The 25028-nt window shown below is 42.9% G+C and overlaps 1 protein-coding gene across 3 annotated transcripts in view; it reads left to right on the top strand.

The window, feature by feature from the left end:
* Positions 1 to 25028, top strand: part of LOC137464279 (transcription factor RFX3-like) — a 178500-nt gene that overhangs the window by 7324 nt on the left and 146148 nt on the right. For all 3 annotated transcript variants that reach the window (XM_068175567.1, XM_068175566.1, XM_068175568.1), the window contains exon 2: positions 14624 to 14748. In XM_068175567.1, coding sequence (XP_068031668.1) covers positions 14632 to 14748 — 117 coding nt within the window. In that variant the 5' untranslated portion in view covers positions 14624 to 14631. The remainder of the gene's footprint in view (positions 1 to 14623; positions 14749 to 25028) is intronic.

The following is a 25028-nucleotide window of genomic DNA, read 5'->3' as shown; positions in this document are numbered from 1 at the left end:
AGCAACAGTAGCAGATTGAATTTTTAAGAGCGACATGTCAGATGTAATTATAAAGCAAGAGTACAAACACTTGTAATGGTTTTCATAATAAACTAGTTTGAATTTAAGGAACTTTTTGTCCCTCCAAAATAAGAAGTCTCCTTCCCCACTGACCTTGGTGTCTCCATGTTCTTTCCTCACGTTCTCACCTCCTCCTCTTCTCTGGGTAGAAAAAAACTGTGCGTGCCCCACTTCTGGCACTAAAACTAATAAAGCTGTTTAGATGAGAGTGGCTGTCAGGTTTTGGTGTGGGGGTAAGAATTTTTTTTTCGAATTTCCTTTTTTCTAGCATAATACTATGAGATAAAACAGAAAATAAAGAATCAATAAATGGAGCATTACATAAGAAATTTAATGCATGCTTAAGGAGATTTGTAAATTTCAACTTCTCTTGTAAATTAATTAATTGTAGGATTTCTTAAAAGTCACCAGCTAAACAAATAAACAAATGCTTTGGAAGGAATCAAAATTATTTTACTTCCGGGTATAAGTCAAACTAATGGAGTTAGAAAGAGATCTCCCCTGAACAAGTTATTCCATAGCTGCCTACTGTAGAGATTCTTGTGTCTATGTGAAGTTTGCAAAACTCATTTAGACAATTTTTATGTTCCAAAATATAGATGGTTAGTGTTTCATTGTTTTTATTTTTTTCTGTTGTCTTCTCTTGGTTCAGCTAACAAATATTCTGGGGCATTTTTTCTAACTTTTTTTGAGATGAATGTTGATATAAAATCCTATATTGATTTTTTTAAATTTTATTTGCTAAACACACTAAAATCAACTATTTTAAATCAAACTCTAACCTTTTTCAAAAAGGTTTGTGAAATTCTTGTGGAGATTTGTATAACAGTTACCGACGGACAAATTTACTCTGTCATACCAGTCTGTCAGTATATGTTTTGCCCTTTAAAATCCTTTGTGTTAAAGGTGTGAAAAAGGTAGAAAATATGTGGGCAGGTAGGTGGTATGGAGATGGAATGAGACAGAGAAATACAACATGCTTCTGCATGGGCTCCTCTCCATGGGCCACAGTTCCTGCCAAGAGCCTGCTCCAGCATGGGTTTTCCATAAGCTCCAGCATTCTTTGGAACATAACCACCTGTTCCATTGTCATCCTTGCCACAGGCTGCAGGGATATCTCTGCTCTGGTACACCTTCTCCCCTCTACTTTCACTGACCTTGGTGTCTGTGGGGTTGTTTCTCATATTCTTCCCTCCCCCTCCCTTTTCTCACTCTGCTCTGCAGTGATTTTGCCCTTTCTTAAATATGTTATCACAGAGGTGCTGCCAGCTTTGCTGATTGGCTCAACTTTGGCCAGTGGTGAGTTCGTTTTGGATCTTGCTGGAACCACCTTTGTTAGGCACAGGGACAGCCCCTGATCTTTCTTCACAAAAGCCGCCTGTGAAACCCCTTGTGGTCTGAACACTAATGAAGTCTGACAACATGTTATAAAACAAAGCTTTATTGAAGCAGTAAGAAAGATGAGCAATGATGTGCCCATATGGCAAAATCACCATTAGCAAACATAGGATCATAAGTGATGTCATAATTTTGGTGGACTGCCGGGTACACTTGATGGCTGGGTCATCTGACAACAACTGCCAATCATGCAATTGCCTTTTGAGTGTGGGTAAAATTTGTGCCTTTCTTTGACTCCACCATGTTGCATTCCACTCCTAAGAGGAAGGGAGCACCCAAGATTTGTAGATGCACGTGGTTGAAAAGGAATGGCAAATGTCAGCAGGTCTGAAAAAAACTTACCAAGTTTTATTAGTAAATTATAAACTTGGCATGTAAATTGGTATAAGTTAGTTCCTTATCTTCTAGTAGCAAGAAAGATAAAAAAATAAAAGAGGGAAGATGGAGAGAAAGAGAAATAGAGAGGTCAGATAGGAGAGGAAAGGAGATCACTAGTCCTGGGTCCAGCGTTAATCTGTCTGTCAGGGTGTCCAGGGTCCTGGGGGAAGCCACACAGGCTTTGTGGGGGTACCTTTTTATAGATAAGTTTTCCCCACACCAGAGATAAGTTCCTCGCTTTCTATGCAAATTAGTCATCATACACAGTTTGTTCTGGACCTTTCTGGAAATGGGTTGGAGGGCTTTGGGGGTCTTTGGTGGTCTCACCCTCCTTTACTGGTCTTGCCCATTACTTGACCTCATTCCTGCCCTTGCTCTGGACTGTGTTGTACTTATCTCCAGGAGCTAGAACAAGGATGTTTGTCTTAGAAAAGTGCTGCCCTACCTTTGCATGGCTCCTTTTCCAGCCACATCCTGCTCTTTTTTTTTCCCATTTGCACAGCGTGCTCTTACGCAATAATCCTTGTTTGGCTTCATGGCTATCAGTGTTTGAGACATACACATTAGCTCCTTGATGTTCTATGGTGTGGAATATCCCTTTGGTCAGTTTGGGTCACCTGTCCTGGCTGTGCCCCCTCCCAGTTTCTTTTGCAAACCTCCTCACTGGCAGAGCATGAGACAAGAAAAAACTCCTTGACTTAGGATAAACACAACAAAAAACAAAACATCAGTGTGCTATCAACACCATTCTCATTCTGAATCCAAAACATAGCACTGTAACAGCTATTGAGAAGAAATTAGCTCGCTCCCAGCTGAAACCAGGACAATGCAAAAGAGTTTAGCAGTACTTAATCATAGACTAATTTAACATTTATTAAGTGATTCAGTAGGGTTCACTACAATTGCAATAATGACTTAATTATAGATTTGAGATAGCAACATTCATACCATAATCAATTCACATGCACTCAGACAAATGTATGCATCTATATGTGCAAAGGTACCTGTTAAAAACTCCCCTTGAGTTCAGTGAAATATGCCAAATCCCTTTGTGTTCTCAATGAGCAAGGGTTGTACCTCGAGGAGTGGGGGGGGGGGGGGGGGGGGGGGGTCAGCAATGGTCTTTCAGCTATTGCAAACTTGAGGGTTCATGAGCTCTGAGAGGCAACCCACTCAGAGAGAGGTGCTGGCACAGCCCACTGCAGTCCAGGAGAGCTCAAAGGGCCTTTATAGGGTCAAAAGATGATTTGCTTTAGTCATCAGTATGTTTTCATCCTGGCCATAACCTAACTTGGTAACTACTGGACATTTTTTCAAACATATAACAATGTAACAATGGTACTATTTCACATATTCAGGTAAATAGTTTTCCAAGGCTGTCAGGGGATAACTGATTATCCCTTGTTCCCCACCTTGGTCAGGCAACTGATGTTCCTGATACGATCAGTGTTGTTCCCACCTTTACCATGCAAGAGCTCCTGGTCAAGGGATGCTTCACTACCCAACTGGTTTGATCAAGGCTTATTGGGAGCTCCTGAGATCTATTTGTATTTCAATATCAAAGTAATCACAAGTGTGAATAGTAAAAAAAAGTATGGGAAAAGGCAAATGTTGCGCTCATCTTCAAGGAGAATGAGGGTGAGGATCTGGAGAACTACAGGTTTGTCAGTCTCACCTCAGTCCATGGATAGGTGTTGTGGTTTGACATAAAAGTGAATTTTTCCAAAAAATTAGGTCAAACCAATCAGTGGTCAGGTTTGGATATTGGCACCTAGAGTGACCACTGAAAGTATAGACACGCCTCTGAGAACACAGGGAGTTAAAAGCAAGAACTCTCAGGAGCTCTCTCTCTAGTTCCAGTCAGAGTACAGTGCAGACCTCCCCTACCCAGCCACGGGCTGGGTGGGGGAGGGGAAGCCATGTGGCCTAGTCGAGGTGAGCCGAGAGGTAGAAGGACTAGAACTGAACCAGCTCCTGTAGACAAAAAAGTAGAGAAAAGCGAAGCTACCTTTGTCATCCCCTCCACCAGAGGGAAGAGACATAGAGTCCAAACAGCACCTGTAACTTTACCAGCGGAGGAGAAGGAGAAAGAGAAGGGGGGGGGAGGTGCCCAGCCTTAACTTTGGGAGTTGGCTTCTGGGCAGAGATTTCAGCCGTCAGGGGAGTCTGAACTTTTAACCCTTTCCTGGGAAATGAAGGCTTTGTAAAATACTACTCCTCCTTAATTTAAAGTAAAAAAGAGACAATCTAAGATCCAAGATAATAAAAAAAGAAATTTTTTGAGTTGGGAGGAGATGATAGAGTAGCTTGTAGCTGAACTTTTCTTATTAGCCATAAGCTGAACCAAATTCTCCTACAACAAAGACTGCATTTAAAGAGATGCAGTAGTAGACCAAAAGACCTGTTTCAGTGACTACCAACAAAAGAATAGAGAGAACAGAGGAAAGCTGAAGAGGGTATGAGAAAGCCTTCTGTCTTCAGAGAAGAAAAAATGAAAAATAAGATCTCTGTTCTTAAACCCTCAGCCCCAGGAGAAAATGGGGGAGACTGTTGTCCCAAAAAAGAAAAACTATTAAACCCTCAACCCCAGGGGGAAATGAGGGGGGCTGTAGTCCCAAGATGAAATATTAAACTGTTGTTTCCTTTAGTCCTTAGCAAAGCATCCTTAAGTGCCTTGTCTTTATGTCTTGCCAAATGCCTTCAGGGATGTTGACTCAGGATCACAGAATCACAGAATAGGTAAGGTTGGAAGGCACCACAGTGGGTCATCTGGTCCAAACTCCCTGCTCAAGCAGGGTCAGTCCAGAGCACATGGCACAGGATTGTGTCCAGACAGTTCTTGAATATCTCCAGTGAGGAAGACTCTACAAGCTCTCCAGGTAATATTCTTGTGCTTGGTCACCCACGCAGTAAAGAAGTTCTTCCTCATATTCAGGTGGAACTTCCTGTGCATCAGTTTCTGCCCACTGCCTTTTGTCCTATTGCTTGGCACCACTAAGACCCTGGCTTCATCTTCTTGGCACCCTCCCTTCAGATACTTATAGACATTGATGAGGTCCTCTCTCAGTCATCTCTTCTTGAGGCTTAACAGGCCTGACTCCCTCAGCCTATTCTCATAAAAGAGATGCTTCAGTCCCTTAATCAACTTTGTAGCCCTTTGCTGGACCCAGTCCAGGAGGTCCATGTCTCTCTTGTACTGAGGAGCCCAGAACTGGACACAGCACTCCAGGTGAGGCCTCACCAGGGCTGAGTAGAGGGGCAGGATCACGTCCCTCCACCTGCTGGCAATGCTCTTCCTAATGCACTCCAGGATACCATTTGCCTTCTTGGCCACAAGGGCACTGCTGGCTCGTGGGCAGCTTGATGTCCACCAGGATCCCCAAGGTCCTTCTCCGCAGAGCTGCTTTCCAGCAGGTCACCCCCAGCCTGTACTGGTGTCTGTGGTTATTCCTCACCAGGTGCAGGACCCTGCACTGGCCTTTGTTGAATTTCAGACAGTTCTTTTCTGCCCATGTCTCCAATCTGTCAAGGTACTTCTGAATTGCTGCACATCTCTCTGGAGTATCTGCCACTCCTCCCAGCTTTGTCATCAGCAAACTTGCTGAGGAGGCATCTACCCTGTCATCCAAGTCATTGATGAATAAGTTAAACAATACTGGCCCCAGTATTGAACCTTGGGGGACCCCTAGTGACAGGCCTCCAACTAGACCCTGTGCCACTGATCACCACCCTCTGGGATCTGCGTTTCAGACAGTTGTCAATTCACCTCACTGTCCACCCATCCAGTCCACACTTCCTGAATAATTTAAGATTGTTTTGTCTGCAAAAGAGAAGGCTCAGGAGGGATCTTATCTGTGTCTAAATACACTGTGCAATAAAGATTGTTGTGGTTTAACCCCAGCCAGCAACCAAGCCCCATGCAGCCACTCTCTCACTCCCCCATCAGCAGGATCAGGGAGAGAATTGGAAGGGTAAAAGCTGGAGAGCTCATGGGCTGAAATAAAGACAGTTTAATAGGGAAAGGAAAAGCCTCGCACACAAGCAAAGCAAAACAAGGAATTAAGTCACTGCTTCCCATGGACAGGCAGGTGTTCAGCCATCTCCAGGAGAGCAGGGCTCTGTCACACATAACAGTGATTTGAGAAGACAAACACCATCACTCCAAACATCTCCCCCCTTCCTCCTTCTTCCCCCCACTTTATATACTGAGCATGATGTCATGTGGTCTGGAATATCCCTTTGGTCAGTTTTCCTCACCTGTCCTGGCTGTGTCTCCTCCCAACTTCCCACACACCCTCAGCCTCCTTGACAGCTTGGCAGTATGAAAAGCAGAAAAGGCCTTGGCTTTCTGTAGCCCTGCTCAGCAATAACAAAAATATCTCTGTATTATCAACCCTGTGTTCAGCACAAAACCAAAATGTAGCCCTGTACCAGCCACTGGGAACAAAATTAACACTACCCTAGCTGAAACCAGCACAGAGATGGAGCCAAAGTCTTTTCAGGTGTGCTCAGTGAAAGGATGAGAGATAATGGACACAAACTGAAATGCATGAACTTCCACTCAAACATAAGAACAATCTTTTTAACTTTAAGTGTGATCAAACACAGGACCAGGCTTCCCAGAGAGGTTGTGGATTCTCCATGGTTGGAGATATCCAAAACCTGATTGGACAATGTCCCAATCTACTTACTCTGGTTGATCCTGTGTTGAGCATGGGCCAGGAAGGGGTTTGGACTAGACAAGCTCCAGAGATCCCTTTCAACCTCAACTACTCTACTATTCTATGTTTCTGTGCTTACAAAGGAAGTCACCACAGAGAAGGTGTCATTTGTACAGGACTGAAAATCGCTGCAAGGGTAGATGAGGCTGTACATCTTAAAATATTAATCCAACCTCATAAAGATATTCTTTGCTCCACAGAAAGGAATATAAAACTTGGTATTTACAAGAATTATACTGGACTGTAAACAGCAAACAAAACTTACAATAAATTCTTTAGGAAGGAATCTAAACTACAGGCAGTATTTCCTGGAAGATCAACATGGACTTTGCAACTGATGAGATGTTAAACCAGGGGGGATCCCAGACATCAAACTGGGATGGAGGCAGGAATTGATAGAATTATACAAACTGATTAAGGGAATTACAGGGGAAAGAGGAAGCAGGGAGAGACAACGAGGGGGGATAGACAGAAAGGGGTGTCATACTACGACACGAAATAACTCACACACGGACGCTAGATGCAAAAGGGGAAAGAAAAGAACCGAAAGAGAGATTTTATTTTCTGACTCCACTATATATAGAATATCAAAAGTGACAGTGGATTGGAGGATGAAATTGCCACCTCTCCAACCACACTGGTCAAGCCAACAGTCCATCAGTTCTCTCCACACACAAAGAAGAATGCAAAACAATCATTATTCACAAGAACAGTGTGAGAAAATTCAGTAGAAATACGTAAACATAAGAAGGCATAAGAAACTTTTAGAAGAACTTTAAAACTCTCAAAAGAACAGGGCGACAAACGGGAATAAATGTTTCCAGTCTCAGGTAAAATGGAGCTAATCAGTATGCTTGTCTGGCTGAGCCCTGTGCCTGATCACTGCAGAATGTCCTATTTTCTTATATTTTCTTTTTAAATGTTTTCTTAACTATCGCCCTGCTTAATCTCACTCTCTGCTCTCTGTGTATGTGTTGCCCAACTGACAACTAAATACCATACATAGCTGCTTGCTCATTTCCCTTTGCCCCCATCCCCATTGTGATGGGAAGGAGAATCAGGAAAGAAAATTAAACTCATGGGTTGAGATAAGAACAGTATAATAATTGAAACAAAGTAAAATATAATCATAATGATGGCAATATGGTAATACTAATACTACCGCTAATAGTTTTAATAAAACTGAGAGGGAGAGAGGAAGGTAAAACCCAAGAAAAAGAAATGATGCACAATACAAATGCTCACCACCCGCTGACTGAGCAGCAATTGGCCCCTTCTGGCTAACTCTCCCCAGTTTATTCACTGAGCATGATGTTCTGTGGTACAGACTATCCCTTTGGGCAATTCAGGTCAGCTGTCTGGAGTATGCTCCTCCCAGCTTCTTGTGCAGCTCCTCCCTGACAGAGCATGAGACGCTGAAAAGCCCTTGACTCAGGGTAAGCACTGCTCAGCAATAACCAAAACATCTGTGTTATCAGCATTATTCTCATACTGAATCCAAAAGGCAGTGCTGTACCAGCTACTGAGAAGAAAATGAATTCTATCCCAGCTGAAACTAGGACAGTATGCGTGCTGCAAGGAACAGGTGCCAGCTGCTGGTGAGACCCGTGTTTGTGTGAGTGAAATTTGGTGCCCAGCTACTGGAGTCAGACTGGGGGGTGTAGGCACCCTGGGGCCTGTGGTGTCAACTACAGGAGTGAGTGAGGGTTCTACCATCAGTAGTTGGACAGGCTATAGCTCTCTGAATCATCATATGGTTTGGGTTGGAAGGGACCTTTAAAGGTCCAACCCCGCTGTCATGAGCAGAGAATCCCTTTACGGTCAGGTTGTTCCTAATGCCCCCCAAGATGAGGTTTGTCTTCTTGGTTGCCAGGGCTCACTGCTGACTCATATTGAGCTTCCTGTCAACCAGCACCCCCAGATCCCTTTCTGCAAGGCTGCTCTCCAGCCACTATTCTCCCAATCTATAATTGTGCCTGGCATTGCTCTGTCACAGGTGCAGAATCTGGCATTTAGACTTTTTAATGTTCATGCCATTGGTGATTGCTCCAGTCTATCCAGATCCCTCTGCATGGCCTCTTGTCCCTCAAGAGATTCAGCAGCTCCCCCCAGTTTGGTGTCATCAGCAAACTTGCTAATGGTGCATTCAACTCCTGCATCCTGATCAATGATAAATATATTGAACAGAACTGGCCCTTAAACCTTGAGGAATACTGCTGGTGTATCTGGTGCCAGCCAGATCTAGCCCCATTCACTACAACCCTGTGAGGTCTGCTATCCAGGCAGTTAGTTCTTCACCCAGCGCACCATGAACGTGCTCATTTCACAGGTGGACAACCGGTCCAGAAGGATACTGTGAGGAACAGTATCAAAGGCCTTACTAAAATCCAGAAAACTACATCCAGATTATTATAAAATACCAAATTAAACCAGACTTTCCCTTTGCAAACCCGTTGATTGTGCCTGACGATTGCATTGTTCTTTAAATGTCTTTCAGTAGCACCCAGTATTATCTTCTCCATAATTTTTCCAGGTATTGAGGTTCGACTAACAGGTCTGTATTTCCCTGGGTCTTCTCTCACACCCTTCTTGTAACTAGGAATAGCATTGGCCATCTTCCAGTTAGCAGGGACTTTCTCAGACTCCCAAAACATTTGGCAGATGATTGAGATGGGTCCTACCATAACATCCTCTATCTCCTTCAGAACTCTGTGATGAATCCCATCAGGCCCCCTCAACTTGTGAACATTCAGCTGATACAACTGGTCCCTTACAATTTCAGTGTCCACAAAAGGAAAAACACTGTTCCCTCAGTCATGGTCCTCCAACTCAGCAGACTGGCCAGCCCAAAGTCTATCAGTATCATTAAAGACTGAGGCAAAAAAAGAATGCAATGCCTCTGTTTTTTCTTCATCCCTATTAGTCAGGTGACCATCTTCAACAAGTATTAGTCCAATGTTTTCTTTAGACATGCTCTTGCTATTAATGCATTTTAAAAAGTCTTTCTTGTTATCTGACACAACCCTATCTAGTTTCAACTCTAGTTGAGCTTCACTTTTTGTGTCTTCTCACTGAAAATATGGGCCACAGCTCTGTAATCTTCCTGCAAAGCCTAACCTTGCTTCCAGAGATTCTACAATTTCTTTTTCCTCTTGAGCTCCACAAGGAGTTCCCTGTTCACCCGATTTGGCTATCTGCCCAACTTGCTTGATTTTTGACACAGTGGAATTGCCTGCTCCTGTGCTTCGGAAAGGTGGTTCTTAAAGACTGACCGGCATTCGTGGGTCCCTAAGTCCACAAAAGGAGATTCCCTGGATAATCTTCTAATTAGCTCCATGAATAGCTTAAAGATTGCTCTCTTGAAATCCAGAGCAACAACTCTGCTGACCTTTTTTCTCATTACACTGAAAATTTTAAACTCAACCATTTCATGGTCACTGCAGGCAAGACAGCCACCAATCATCACATCTCCCAAGAGTCCTTCTCTAGTCACAAACAACAAGTCTACGAGGGCATCTTTCCTAGTTGGCTCACAGAGTACTTGTGACAAGAAGTTACCTCCCACAAACTTTAAGACTTCCCAAGGCCTGCTTATCACAGCAGGATGATATTCCCAGTTGATGTCTGGGAAGTTGGAATCTCTCATAGGGATGTGGGCTACTGATCCAGAGATTTCTCTTAATTGCTTACAGAAGAACTCATCACTGCTTACATCCTGGCTGGGCGATCAGTAATAAACACTCACTTATAATATCTCCTTTGTTTTCCATCCCCTTAAGCCTCACTCAGAGGCTCTCCACCACATCACTGCCAACTGTAAGGGCTGTACAATCAAACCTCTTCCTTACATATAGTGCCACATGTCCATCTCACCTGCCCTGCCTATCCCTCCTAAACAACCTGTAGCCTTTCATCCCAGCATTCCAGTTGTGGGACTCATTCCACCTAGCAAATATAGCACTACCTGCTACATCAGTTAGACATACACAAGTCTATGGGACTTGATGGGATCCACCCAAGGTGGAATGTTTTGGAGCAGATCACCCCTACAAAGAGGGGTCTGGACAAGCTAAATTGATGGACTGAGGTGAATTGTATGAGGTTCAGCAAGGCCAAGTGCCAGGTCCTGTTGCATCGCATTGCAACAGAGTTCATCATGTCCAGGGAGAGTGCAGCTGCCAGTGCCAGGCATGGGAACAGAATGAGAGTGGTCTTCGTTTCATAAAGCTCGAGAATCCATTTATTATCCCTGGAGACGAGGGGGGAGATGAAGACGAAAAGACTGGGCAAAGGCAGGGTTGTGGGGTTTTTATAGGGCATCGCAGGGGCGGAGTTTAGGGTTTGGGTCAAGGGAGAAGTTATTAGCAACACAAGGAAGGTAAAATCAAATTCCCACCTTTTTGGAACGGAAGCAGTCCACAACTCCTTTGTTTTTAAATCGATCAATGTATGTTGAATAACTCATAACAAGGGGATTCTCGGGAATATGACTTAATAGTTTACAAAACTAAAATGAACCTTATTAAGCTAAATTAACAAGTAATAGAAAAGCATTTGAGACTTAATCACAAAGGATAAAGTAACAGAAATTATGGTACTTGATTAAATTAATACATTTTTACTTAATGAGTTAATAGTTCAATCTCTTCTGGCTTTTGATCTCACTAGAAGGGGTGCAGTTCTTTGATCTCCTCTTCACGAGGGACAGTCTTTAGTGTTTGGTCTCGGCTTTGGCACTGGTGTTATGGGTGTTGTTATTTTAGATGATGATGACTGCGAAGCGAGGGAAGCGAGGGAAGCAGTGACGGCCCCGGGCGTAGGGCTTGGAGCGGGGCCAGCAACCGGGGGGCGGTGGCAAGACCGGCAGCACTACAGCAGGGGCTGACTTCTTTGCGGGGCCGAGCAGCCCCGCCACATGGGTCCGGGGCGGGGTCAGCTGCAGCGGCACGGCAGGAAGAGGGGGAGGTAAGTAGGGGGGAAGGGAAGGTTCGGGACCACAAAAGAAGGACTTAGGCAGGAAAAAGGGGAATCTTAAACAGCGTGGTGAGTGCCATTTTTAAAAGGAGGGCCCGGGACGACGGGGCCATCACCTTCCCAGGTAGGGAACGGGGGATATGGGAAGACAGGGGGAGAAGGAGGACACAGGACGTCGAGAGGACAGTAGCGCTCCTACGTCACTTTTGGATGGATTCCATCCCTTGTTCTGCCTTCTCAGTAGTGCTCATTGACAGGACAGGAGGCAACGGGCACGAATGGACAAAACACAGAAATTCCTTCTGAATATTCAAATACACTTTTTTACTGTGAGGTTAGTCAAGAACTATAGCAGGTTTTACAAAGATGTTGTGGAGTGTCTATCCTGGGAGGTATTAAGAACCCAACTGGACATGGCAACTTGTTCTAGGTGACCCTGTTTTGAGCAGGAGGGTTGGACTAGATGATCTCAAAAGGTTTCTTCCAAACTTAACAATTCTGTAATTCTGTGCAAAACTGAAGATTACTCTAATTCCTGTTATGTATAAGTGTGGTCGTTTGACCCTGGCTGGCTGCCAGGTACCCACCAAAGATGCTCTATCACTCCCTTCTTCAACTAGACAGGGGAGAGAAAATATAATGAAAGGCTCATGAGTTAAGGACCAGGAGAGATCACTTGTTGATTACTATCACAGGCAAAACAGACTCGACTTGGGGAAATTAATTTAATTTATTACTAATCAAAATCCTAGCAGGTCAATGGGAAGCAAAACAAATCTTAAAAACACCTTCCCCCCACCTCTCCGTCCTTCCTGGGCTCTACCTTCTCCCTCCCCAGCAGCACAGGGAGACAGAGAATGGGGATTACAGTCAGTTCATCACGCGTTGTTCCTGCTGCTGCTCAGGGAGAGGAGTCGGAGTCCTTCCCCTGCTCCAGCATGGGGTCCTTCACATGGGAGACAGTCCTCCACAAACTTCTCCAACATGAGTCCTTCCCACAGGCTACAGTTCTTCAGGTACTGCCCCAGTGTGGATCCCTTTCCATGGAGTGCAGTTCTTCAGGCACAACCTGCTCCACTGTGGATCCCCCACAGGGTCACAAGTACTACTGGCAAACCCGGTCCAGTGTGGGCTCCTCTCTCCACGGATCTGCAGGTCCCTGCCAGGACCCTGCTCAACCGTGGGCCTCCCACAGGGTAACAGCCTCCTCTCAGGCATAATGTGGGGCTCTTCCATGGGCTGCAGGGGCACAGCTGCTTCACCATGGTCTTCACCACAGGCTGCAGAGGAATCTCAGCTTCAACACCTGGAGCACCTCTCCCTCCTTCTTCACTCTCCTTGGTGCCTGCAGAGTTGCTTCTCTCACATGTTCTCACTCCACTATTTTCTGAACTGCAATTACTTCTATGCATACCTTTTTTTTCCTTCCTAAATATATTATAACAAATGTGTTATTACCATCACTGATTGTCTCAGCCTTGGCCAGTGGTGGGTCCATCTTGGAGCTATCTGGCTTTGGCTCTGTCAGACATGGAGGAAGTTTCTTGCAGCTTCCCTCAGAAGCTACCCCTGTAGCCCCCTCTCCCAACTTGCAAAACCTGGCCACACAAATCCAACAGAGTAAGTAATCTTCAGTCTTCTTTATGATAATCTAAATAGGTTTTCTTTGTAAGGCATTTTCCTTAACTGTTGGACCATTTCTGTGCTGTATCCAAATTTTGAATATTCCTCTTAAAAATGTCAGTGCCACAACCTCATGTAAGGGTAAAATCCCTGTTTATAACTATAGTGATTATATTGACACTATCTGCTAAAAAAGCTTACTTGAGTCACTTTTTCACCTTTAAAATGCTTTCCAGGTTCTTCTTCTCAGGTTGAAGCCCCTCATTCTATCACCTACCAGAGCTTTAACTCAGCATTTGAATATGAAAAATTTATAGTGCAACTCAGTAAACCAGAGGAAGGACAGCTTTGAAGAATGTGTAGTCATTTACAAGCTGATGGGAGGACTTTGACTTATTTCTGATTTTAATGAGTTGTTCCTGAAGTCACATAAATAAGTGAGAAAAGTTTCTGTTGATTTGCATTATTAAATACCTTGAGGGCAAGCAAGGTATGAGAAAACTTTTAATATTTTAGTACATAAGGATTTGAACTGTTTCAGGGAAGAAAATGAAACGAGAAATTTCTTTCTGGTATTGCATATTTTACCCATTGTGTTCTTGCAGTATACTTTATTCAGTGTATGTTAGTTCTTTCTGAAAGCTGACGATATTGAAGGTACTGTAATTTACTTGTACTGTGAATACCACATAAATTACTCTTTTTTTTCTTTAGAATTGTGATGACTTAGTCTGAAATATTTCCATAATTCAATTTTTTGCATTGATGATTGCAACTCTTTTTGTGAAGGCATACTTAATTAAGAAGTAATCATTTATATGTGCAGCTTCTAGAATTAATTATTTTTGTGCATATAGGTAGCTTAAAGTGTGTTGTCTTAATATAGTAAGAGGTTTTGAGTCTCCTCTCAAAATTTAATAATAGTTGCAGCTTATGTATACAAGTGTAGTTAGAGAAGAATCAGGCCTGTGAACAGATATTTTTCTAAAAGTTCTTTACTTTAAAGCAGTAAATAGATTTGTGTGCACCTTGCTTCTGACTTGATAAATGTATTTGCTATTACAAAGCAGACTGTAAACTGTTAGAAAAAAATCATGAAGTCCAAAGCTTATTCTCTTCTTGATGTGCTGCAAGCTCTAAGCAGACCTTAGATTAGACAAAGTAATAATATATATACTATATACTATATATATTATATTATATTATATTATATTATATTATATTATATTATATTATATATTATATATTATATTATATTATATGAATTTTCTAATATTTTAGGCCAAAGCAACATTTTAAAAAATGAAAAATAAATATGTCTGTGTACTCATGTAATAGTACGTGAAACAATCTTTAGCTAATCCCTAGATTTGATTTTGGGTGAATATGCTTCTTTTAGATCTGAATAAGTGACAAAAAGCAAAGAAGTTTGTGCTGAACTTTTAATTTTACATTTTAATTTTATTCAGAGACCACGATGCAGACATCAGAGTCTGGGTCAGACACAGGTTCGTCTGTGACTTTACAAGCATCTGTGGCTGGCCAGGCAGCAGTACCCACACAGGTTGTACAGCAGGTACCAGTTCAGCAACAGGTAGGTGTCTGTTAATTTTGGGAAAACAAAAAACCCTGGGAAGACAGAATGATGCATTTCAATAGGTGTAGTGAAGAACTGATTTTGTACAAGGCTGCAAAACCAATCCCTTTTCACTGTTTTATTCATTTTTATTTTGATGGAAATAAAATATCTACATAAGCAGACATGCAGTTTTCAGAGTTTATTTCTTGTACTAGAATATTTGTCAAACACCAGAAATATATATGCATGATTCTATAAGTAGATTACTATGAAATGTGTGCAATATCTCATAAAAAATACATTGAGTTACTGAATATTCACATTTATTCATTTGAAAGGTATATGGATTTTTAAAATAAATTCAATATAGATGAAAAATACAAAAGCAATGTAATTTTGTGCTTCTAAGCTGATCTCCCTGCAGGTTCTTGAACAAATGCAGAAAGACATGTGAAGTAAACCTGTAAGTAATGCATAATTTGGATTTGTCAGGGAATTAAAGGGGCTTCTGAAGCAGCCAGCTCAGCACACACTTCTGTGTCATGATTAATTACCTATGCAGCCCCACCAACATTGGAGGGTGTGCTGCATGGGGAGATCGAGGAGGGAAACAGGAGTTGGAAAACAGGAACTGAATGTTAAAAGCCATTACTTTTGTCCAAGACTACTTTAGTATGTATAATTTAGCTTTTTTCTTTAAAAAAAAAAAAATTTTGTTCCAGTTGGAAGGGATCTACAATGACTGTCTACTTCAACTACCTGACCCCTTCAGGGCTGACCAAAAGCATAATATTAAGGGCATTGTCCAAATACCTCTCAAACACTGACAGGCTTGGGGCACCAGCCATGTTTCTAGGAAACCTGTTCCAGTGTTTGACCACCCACTCAGTAAAGAAATGTTTTCTAATATCTAGTCTGAATCTTTTCTGATGCAGCTTTAAACTATTCCTACTCATCCTGTCACAGGATACCAAGGAGAAGAGATCATCGTCTCCCTCTCCACTTTCCCTCCATTCAGCTGTCACTGTTTCAGGTTCTTTGGGTAAAATCTGATGCTCTTTTTTCATATAACTTGGCTTTACAGTTTCAAAATCAACTATTAAAACTGAGAATAGCTTGTTAAATTATGTAAGTCTGTTTCTGTGCTAGTAAATCACTGTTGTCTAAACTAAAATTTCTAGCATTATGTTTAGTCTTAAAATTTAAGGTGATTTTTTTATGCATGTGTTACGGGTTAATGCTGGCTGAATGCCAGGCACCCAGGAAAGCCGCTCACTCACTCCTCTGCAGCTGGACAGAGGAGATAAAATTTAACAAAGGGTTCATGGGCTGAGATAAGGACTGGGAGAGATCACTCATCAAATACTGCCATGGTCAAAACAGGCTTAACTTAGAGATACAAAGTGAATTTATTACTAACAAAATCAGGGCGGGATAATAAGAAGTAAAATTAACCTTTAAAAGCCCATTCCCCCCACCCCTCCCTCCTTCCCAGCTCTACTGCCTACCCCAGCGGCATTAAGAGACAGGGAATGGTGGTTATGGTCAGTTCATCACCCATGGCTTTTGCTGCTCAGGGAGAGGAGTCATTCCCCTGCTGCACTGTGGGGTCCCTCCCACGGGAGACAGTTCTCTGTGAACTTCTCTGACGTGAGTTCATCTCACAAGCAACAGCTCCCTGCGAACTGCTTCAACGTGAGTCCAGCCCACAGGCAACAGTACCCCTCAAACTGCTGCAAAGCGGGTCACTCTTCCATGGGGTGCAGTCCTTCAAGGACAGGTAGCCCCATCCTGGGAGCAGGGCCCCATCCTCCACAGGTCTCCTACAGGATCACAGTTTCCTCCCAGGTGGTGTGGGGCTCTTCTATGGGTTGTGGGTGGATCTCTGCATCACCGTGGTCCTCCATGGGCTGCAGGGGGACAGCCTGCTTCACCATGGTCTTCACTCTAGGCTGCAGAGGAATCTCAGCTCTGGTGCCTGGACCATGGACCACCTCCTCCCCCTCCTTCACTGACCTTGGTGTCTGCATAGTTGTTCTTCTTGCATGTTCTCACTCTGCTCTTCTCTGGCTGAAAATTACAACTGCGCCACAACCTTTGTTTTTATTTCTTCTTAAATATGTTATCACAGAGGCATTACCACGATTTCTAATTAGCCCAGCCTTGACAAGTGGCATGTCCATCTTTGGAGCCCCCAGGAATTGGCTCTGCCAGACATTGTGGAAGCTTCTGGCATCTTCTCACAGAAGCCACCTCTGTGCCCCCCCTACCAAAAACCAGGCCATGCAAACCCAATACAGCATGTTCTTTGCAATACTGTTTAACTGTCTCATACATTTAACTAATAATATTTCCTGGTATACAGACTCAATTTATAATGCATAATAATTGCATTAATATCACTTCTACTTATAATGTACCTTGGAATACATTTGCTTTTTTTTTTTTTTAAACATGCCCTTTCCCCCAAAACCCCCAAAATGCAGTGTTTCAGCAAAGCATTCAAATATTGGGCACTTAACATGAATTTAAAAACTTATCTTGGTGTACTTTCTCCTCTTTTAGTTTAAAATTATTCCCTCTTGTCCTATTACTATCATCCTGTGTGAAAACTATAAGGTCTTTCTATTATTCTGCTAACTTTATAAATTAAGCTACTATGGTGCTTTGGCTTAGTAAAGATTTCTATGAAGCTTACTGTGGTTAACTCTTTAAGCTTTGCTTCAAACTTTTGAAAACTAGATATAGTTTATATCAGAATATATTTTCAATAAAGTATTACTTATGTTCTAGTGTTATTATTTCAAATATTTCTGTTTCACTATTTCAACTGTACTTTGCAGAATTTTCTGATTCTGTTGGACTGAATTTTTCAGTTGAGTCTTATTTTGAAAGTATAAGTTATTTAAGGTTTCAGAAAGGAATGTTGGGGGATCAGCCTGGTCAAGTAAGAGGAATTTGCTGCAATAATTTGTATAGACTAAAAGGTGATGTATATGTAGTTAAAGCCAATGCAGATGATTCTGCAGTGATTAGGATGGAATATGAAGGAAATACTGGTTTAGAGAGAAAAGGATAGATGATAAAAGTGCTGAGAAAAGGTCGGGAATTCTAAAGGAATTGAAGGTGTCAGGCAGCAACTGACAGAACGAGATGACAGAGTCTTAAGCTGCACCAAGGGAAATTTAGGTTAGATGTTAGGGAAAAATTTTTTACTGAAAGAGTGATAAAGTACCGGAATCGTCTGCCTGGGGAGGTGGTAGAGTCACCATTCCTGGATGTGTTTAAAAAAAGATTGGATGCGGCACTCAGTGCCATGATTCAGTTGAGGTGTTAGGGCATGGGTTGGACTCGATGATCTTGAAGGCCTCTTCCAACCTAGTGGTTCTGTGATTCTGTAGGGTAAGGAAAAGGAAGAATCAGCAGTCCAGCCTGAACAGCAGCCCAGAGCCATGTCAGAGCTTGGAAGCTCTTGTGACCCAATCTGACAAGGAGGAGTCATAGCCAGGAGCACTGTGGGAGATTTAAACAACTCCAGAAAGCATGAGCAACCTAGAAAGTGTTGAACAGGGTGAGCAAACAGGATGTGGCACATCAGAAGGATGTGACACTGCAGTCGATGTGGGCAGGGCATATGGGGAGGGTGCTGCAATCTAAAAGTAGCTCCACAGCTCAGGTAAGTGCTAAGTGCTCTAGATCTCTGCCATAATGGTGGGCACTTGTCTCAGAGCCGAAAACAGAGTGTCTACTGAGATAGCCCCTAAGAAGTCTGATGCTTCCACCCAGCTGGAACTGGTAAAGAAGATGTCAGTACAGGTGGTAGCTTGCAATGGATGCCCGGATGCTTCTCCTGGAGAAAAGGCTGGTACCTGCACAAAGCATGCACAGGTTGATGACCTGTTGCGGCAGGTGGCTGAATTACATGACAGTTAATAGGCTGCACAGTATTAGAGGGGTGAAATGGAGATAGATAATGTGGCTTTGGAACCATCCACCTACAATGGATACCACTGAGCATGAGGCACCTTAGAACCTGGTGACCCACAAAAGTAGGGTTCCAATTCAACTTCCACCCTCCAACATCCAGACCAAAAACAGATTTGATGCTTTAAAGTCTTTAGATGTCCATGAGCAAGGTCAACAAAGAGAATCCACACCAGCAGCACACAGCAGTTGCCATAAAAAGAAACTTTGAGTGCTCATAGTGTGTGACTCTCTATTAAGGGGCACTGAGGCCCCCATCTGCCAGCCTGATAAACAGTCACAAGAGGTATGTTGCCTGCCAGGGGGTAGGATCTGTGATGCTACTGAGAGGGTACCCCAACTTGTCAAGAGCATGGACTAGTACCCACTACTACTTTTTCATGTGGGTACAAATGACGCCGCAAAACAAAAAATAGATAGGGTCAAGGAAGACTATAAAGCCCTGGCGAGGCAGGTGAAAAACCTAAAAGTAACAAAACATCAGTGCCTAAGTCATCTTCTCATCTATCCTACTGGTTAGAGAATTGGGGACAGCCAGAAGCAGACACATAGTGCACATCAATGTCTGGCTTTGTGGCTGGTGCCATCGAGAAGGTTTTGGTTTTTATGACAATGATTGTAGCCTATTAGGGAGGGATGGGATCCACCTGTCTTAAAAGGGCAAAAGAATTTTTGGCAGCAGGCTGGCCAATTTGGTGGACAGGCTTTAAACTGAAGGACTCAGGGAAAACCGAAGGACTCAGGGAATGGTGTCTTAAGTGGCAATGCTCATGCCATTGCTTCCTCACAGGGGGTAGGCCATGCCAACCAGTTCAGCGACAGATGTTCCTTGACTGCCTCTCAGGATGAAAATCCCAGGGCTAACCACATTGAGGGTGTCTATGGCTGTGGTGAGCCCTCTTCCACCCCTTCTAGGGGAACCTGCATGCTTGATTACCTCTCTGAAGTGCCTGTATACAAACACACACAGCATGGGGAATAAACAGGAAGAACTGGAAATCTCTGTGAGGTCCCAGGGCCATGATCTCATTGCAGTTACTGAGACATGGTGGGATAGCTCACATGACTGGAATATTGTTATGGATGGCTATGTACCATTTAGAAAAGGCAGGTCAGTGAGGCAAGGGGGTGGAGTTGCTCTTTATGTGAGAAAGCAACTGGAATGTATTGATCCAGGGACAGATGTACCAGTGGCAGACTAATGAGTTGAGAGTTTATGGGTGAGAATTAAGTGACAGGCTGATATAGGTGACACTGTTGGGGCTGTTTGCTACAGACCACCTGATCAGGAGGAAGAAGTTGATGAGGCTTTCTATGGACAGCTGGAAATAGTGTCATGGTCACAGGCTCCAGTTCTCCTGGGTGTCCTCAACCACCCTGATGTTTGTTGGAGAGACAACACAGTTTGGCATACACAGTCCAGGAAGTTCCTGCAGATTATTGATGAAAACTTTTTGAGGCAAGTGGTGGAAGAGCCAATGAGGAGAGATGTGTTGCTGGACCTTGTGCTAACAAACCAGGAGAGACTGGTTGAAGATGTGAAGGTTGGGGGCAGCCTTGTCTGTGTAGTGACCATGAGGGTGGAACTCAGGATCCTGCATGGAGGAAGCAAAGCAGTAAGCAGGACTAGAACTCTGAACTTCTAGAAAGCTATTTTTGACCTCTTCAAAGACCTACTTAGAGGTATCCCATGGGTTGGGGCCCTAGAAGAGAAGGGGGTCCAAGAGAGCTGGTCAGTATTCAAGCATCACTTCCACCAAGCTCAAGACCAGTGTATCCCTATGAACAAGAAATCAAGCAAAGGGGGCAGGAGACCTGCATGGATGAGCAGGAAGCTTCTAGCAAATCTCAAATGGAAGAAAAAAAATTATGGAATGTGGAAAAAGGGACTGGCCACATGGGAGGACTATAGGGATATCATCAGAATATGCAGGGATGTGATGAGGAAGGCCAAGGCCCACTTGGTTCAACAAGAGCAAGTGTATGGTCCTGCACCTCGGAAGGAATAACCCCAAGTATCAGTACCAGTTGGGGGCTGACCTACTAGAGAGCAGCTCTGCAGAGAAGGACCTGGGAGTCTTGGTGGATTACAAGTTGACTATGAGTGACTGTTTGTCACTAGGTGACAAATCTGTGCCCTTGTGGCTAGAGGGGCCAATGGGATCTTGGTATGCATCAGGAAGAGTGTGGCCAGCAGGTCAAGGCAGGTGATCCTCCACATCTACTCAGCCCTAGTGAGGCCATATCTGGAGTACTGTGTTCAGTTCTGGGGTCCTCAGAACAAGAAAGACAAGGAACTACTGGAGACAGTCCAGTGGAGGCCACAAATATGATTAGGGGTCTGGAGCATCTCTCTTATGAGGAGAGACTGCAGGAGCTGGGCCTGGTTAATCTAGAGAAGAGCAGACAGGGGATCTTATTAATGCATATAAATGTCTCAAAGGCAGGTGCCAAGAGGATGGTGCCAGACTCTTTTCATTGGTGCCTGGTGACAGGACAAGGAGCAATGGCCACAAACTAAGATACAACAAGTTCCACCTCAACATGAGGAAGAACTTCTTTCTATTGAGGGTGGCAGAGCACTGTAATAGCTGCCCAGGGAGGTTATGGAGTCTCCCTATCTGGAGACATTCAAAACCCACCTGGATGCGTTTCTGTGTCACCTGCTCTACGTGACCCTGCCTTGGCAGGGGCGTTGGACTGGGTAATCTCCAGAGGTCCCTTCTAACCATAACTATTCTGTGATTCTGGGAAGAAGATGTGAATCTAGTATAACACTAGGAAATGTGATGAAGAATTTGGGTAAGATAGGTGCTTTTCTACTGTAGGAAAAGGCTATCAGACATTAAAACAAGGTCTTTGATGAAGAAGGGTGGCTTTGCTCTGAAAAAAATTGATGTATATATTATATATTTGCTTAAATTAAAAAATTGAATTTATGTACACATACTTTAGGAGCAGACTACTTTAGGTAAAAATGAAAAATTCAGAAGAAATAATTTATTTAAAAAAATTCTTTCTTGTAGTTATGAGGGGAATAATTTTTCAATGTCTAAATTATTTTCTGCTGAAATAAATTTTTTATTTGCACACTGACAATATAACTATGACTTCCATGAAAGTTTGATATGGTGCTTCAAATGAAGAAAAAAGAAATGTCCTTAAGGAAAAACTAAGATTCCCTTCTGAGTGTAGTGGCATTGGTTTCCCAGATGTTTCCAAATGACACAGTAATTGTCATTTTTGGAACCTTGAATTGGTGAAGAAAGAAACCTATATATGTGCAAGTAAAACATAGCAAAAGTAAGGTGAAAAAGTGAGAGGCATAATTAAATGCCATTTAACATCTTGTGCAATTTTTCTTAGTCTTATTTTTCCTTAAATATGATTTTCCACTCATGTATCATTCCTGTTTTAACATGCATTCTTAAGCATGAGGTAGCAAGCTTAAAAGGATTTAAAGTTAATTTCACTGACCTTATGGTTTATGTCATGCAGTACAGAAGGATTCAAAGAGTAAAATTAAAAACAAGTGTCTAACCTATTTTAGAAGGTGTATCCGTGCATCAAAGATTACACAAAACAAATCTTCCTATTCATCATAGATTATAACCATAGCATTCAAAAATAAATGTATCATTCAAATGGACATACAAATTTCTGCTAATGAAAATTGGAGATTAATGAAAAATCATTTTCAACATAAATCTAGTCATGAACTTATATTGGTCATTTATCTAAATATCAGCATTACAGCATGAAGTGCTTTCAAAAAGTATTACAGACTAATGAATTTATTAAGATTATTTTTTTTTCTCTGAGAACAGAAATATTTGTGCATACAGCTCTGTTGTTTTTTTTTTTTTTTTTTTTAATTGAAATGGGGCTTATAAATCCTCACATATTTCACCCTGGTATTATTCTCTTAACCTTATTAGTACTTTTAATGCAAACACTTGTATCTAAAATCAAAATTCTGTACAATTTTATCTTGCTTAATAATAAGAGATGTATTTTTTGAATTTGGAAACTTATAGTTCAAGAACACTGTTAACGGATGGCAGGCCAATGTCAATTTATGTAACAGTTAACATATTAAATCAGCAACTTGCTGAATTTTCCATTTAATCATCAAAAAGAGTGCATATCATTATTACTGATTGACAGAAACTCTGTTTTTCTGTCGCACTTGAACAGTCTTTTTCAAAGTAATGTATTTTTTTTCAAAATTAAGGGGTTTTATATAAATTTTTCCTTAGGTGTCATGATTTAACCCCAGATGGCAACCAAGCACCACAGCCATTTGCTCACTCCTCCCCTGCTCCCAGTGCATGAGAATTGGAAGGGTAAAAATGAGAAAGCTCATGGGCTGAGATAAAAACAGTTTAATAATTTAAAAGCAATTATAATAAATTGTAAGGAAAGGCGGGGAAAAAAGACCCAAAGAGAGAGAAGAATAAAATCCAAGAAAGGTGAGTGTTGCAAATGAAAACAACTGCTCACCACCCAATCACCAATGCGCAACAGTCCCCTGGCTAACCTTCCCCCTAGTTTTATTGCTGAGCATCACATCGTATGGTATGGAATATCCCTTTTGTCAGTTGGGGTCAGGTGTCCCATCTGTGCTCCCTCTCAACTTCTTGAGCACCTCCAGACTACTCCCAGTAGTTAACAATGAAGTTTAGAATCTTGTTTTGAAGTATATAAGTTAATGGTGGAAAAGGAGGGATAGGAATTTTAGAGAATATAGTGAGGATGATGAATGTGTTCTAGCTAAAATGTTATTAAAGAGCTCTTGTAGATCATAGAATCAGAATCAAAGAATAATTTAGGTTGGAAAGGACCTTTAAGATCATCAAATCCAACACTATGAAGTCCATCACTAAACCATGTCTCTGAGCTCTACATCTACACGTTTTAAATACCTTCAGGGATGATGACTCAATAATTTCCCTGGGTAGCCAGTTCCACTGCTTGACAATGCTTTCAGTGAAGAATTTTTTCCTAATATCCAATCTAAACCTGCCCTGGCGAAACTTGAGGCCTTTTCCTCTCATCCTGTCACTTGTTACCTGGGAGAAGGGACTGACCCCCACCTCATCACAACCTCCTTTCAGATATTTGTAGAGATCAATAAGGTGTCCCTTGAGCCTCCTTTCTCCAGACTAAATAACCCCAGCTCCTGCAGCCATTCTTCATAAAGACTTGTGCTCCAGACCCTTCACCAGCTTTGTTACCCTTCTTTGGACACACTCCAGCACCTCAATGTCTTTCTAGTAGTGAGGGGCCCAAAACCGGACACAGTATTTGAGGTGTGGCCTTGCCAGTGCCAAGTACAGAGGGGCAATCACTTCCCTGGTCCTGTTGGCCACACTATTTCTGATACAGGCCAGGATGCCATTGACCTTCTTGGCCATCTGGGCGCACTGATGGCTCATGTTCAGCTGACAGTTGACCAACACCTCCAGGTCCTTTTCTGCCAGGCAGCTTTCCAGTCACTCTTCCTCAAGCCTGTAGTGTTGCATGGAGTTGTTGTGACCCAGGTGCAGGACCTGGCACTTGGCCTTATTAAACTTCATACAATTGGCCTTGGCCCATTGATACAGCCTATTCAGGTCTCTCTGCAGAGCCTTCCCACCCTCCAGCAGATTGGCACTCTCACCCAATTTAGTGTCATCCAGGAATCTGACAATGGTAGGCTCAATCCCCTCGTTTAGATTATCAGTAAAGATATTAAACAGGACTGGGCCTCACACTGATCCATGGGGGACACCACTAGTGTCCGGTCACCAACTGGATGCAGCACCATTCACCGCCACTCTCTGGGCCTGGCCATCCAGCCAGTTTTTAACCCAGCAAAGAGTACACCTGTCTAAGCTGTGGGCTGCCAGATTTTCCAGGAGAATACCATGGGAGGCAGTATCAAAGGCTTTACTGAATTCCAGGTAGATCCAGCCACAGCCTTTCCCTCATCCACTAGGCAGGTCACCTGGTCATAAAAGGAGATCACATTGGTCAGGCAGGACCTGCCTTTCCTAAATCTACTAATGACCACTAACTGGGCTTGCCTCTTGAGTTGATGGGGGGCTGTGTCCTCCCTGCATGACCTTCTTGCCTGAACTGCTGTGTAAACTGCCACACCTGCCTTGGCTGCTGATGCACCCTGCCTTGGCTGATGTGCCACTGTCCTGGGTTCATCCAGGACATGGTTAATTTTTTGCAGTAGCCAGGAGGGGGTGTGGGCAGGACCATAATTTTATTCAATACCACCTCACATCACTGCCAGGGGTGGGAAAGGGACTCTCTCTTGC

Source organism: Anomalospiza imberbis, chromosome W (assembly GCF_031753505.1).
Source record: "Anomalospiza imberbis isolate Cuckoo-Finch-1a 21T00152 chromosome W, ASM3175350v1, whole genome shotgun sequence".
In the NCBI taxonomy this organism is placed as follows: Eukaryota; Metazoa; Chordata; class Aves; order Passeriformes; family Viduidae; genus Anomalospiza; species Anomalospiza imberbis.
The sequence above is the reverse complement of the archived record's forward strand: the minus strand, read 5'-3'. Positions and strand labels throughout refer to the sequence as shown.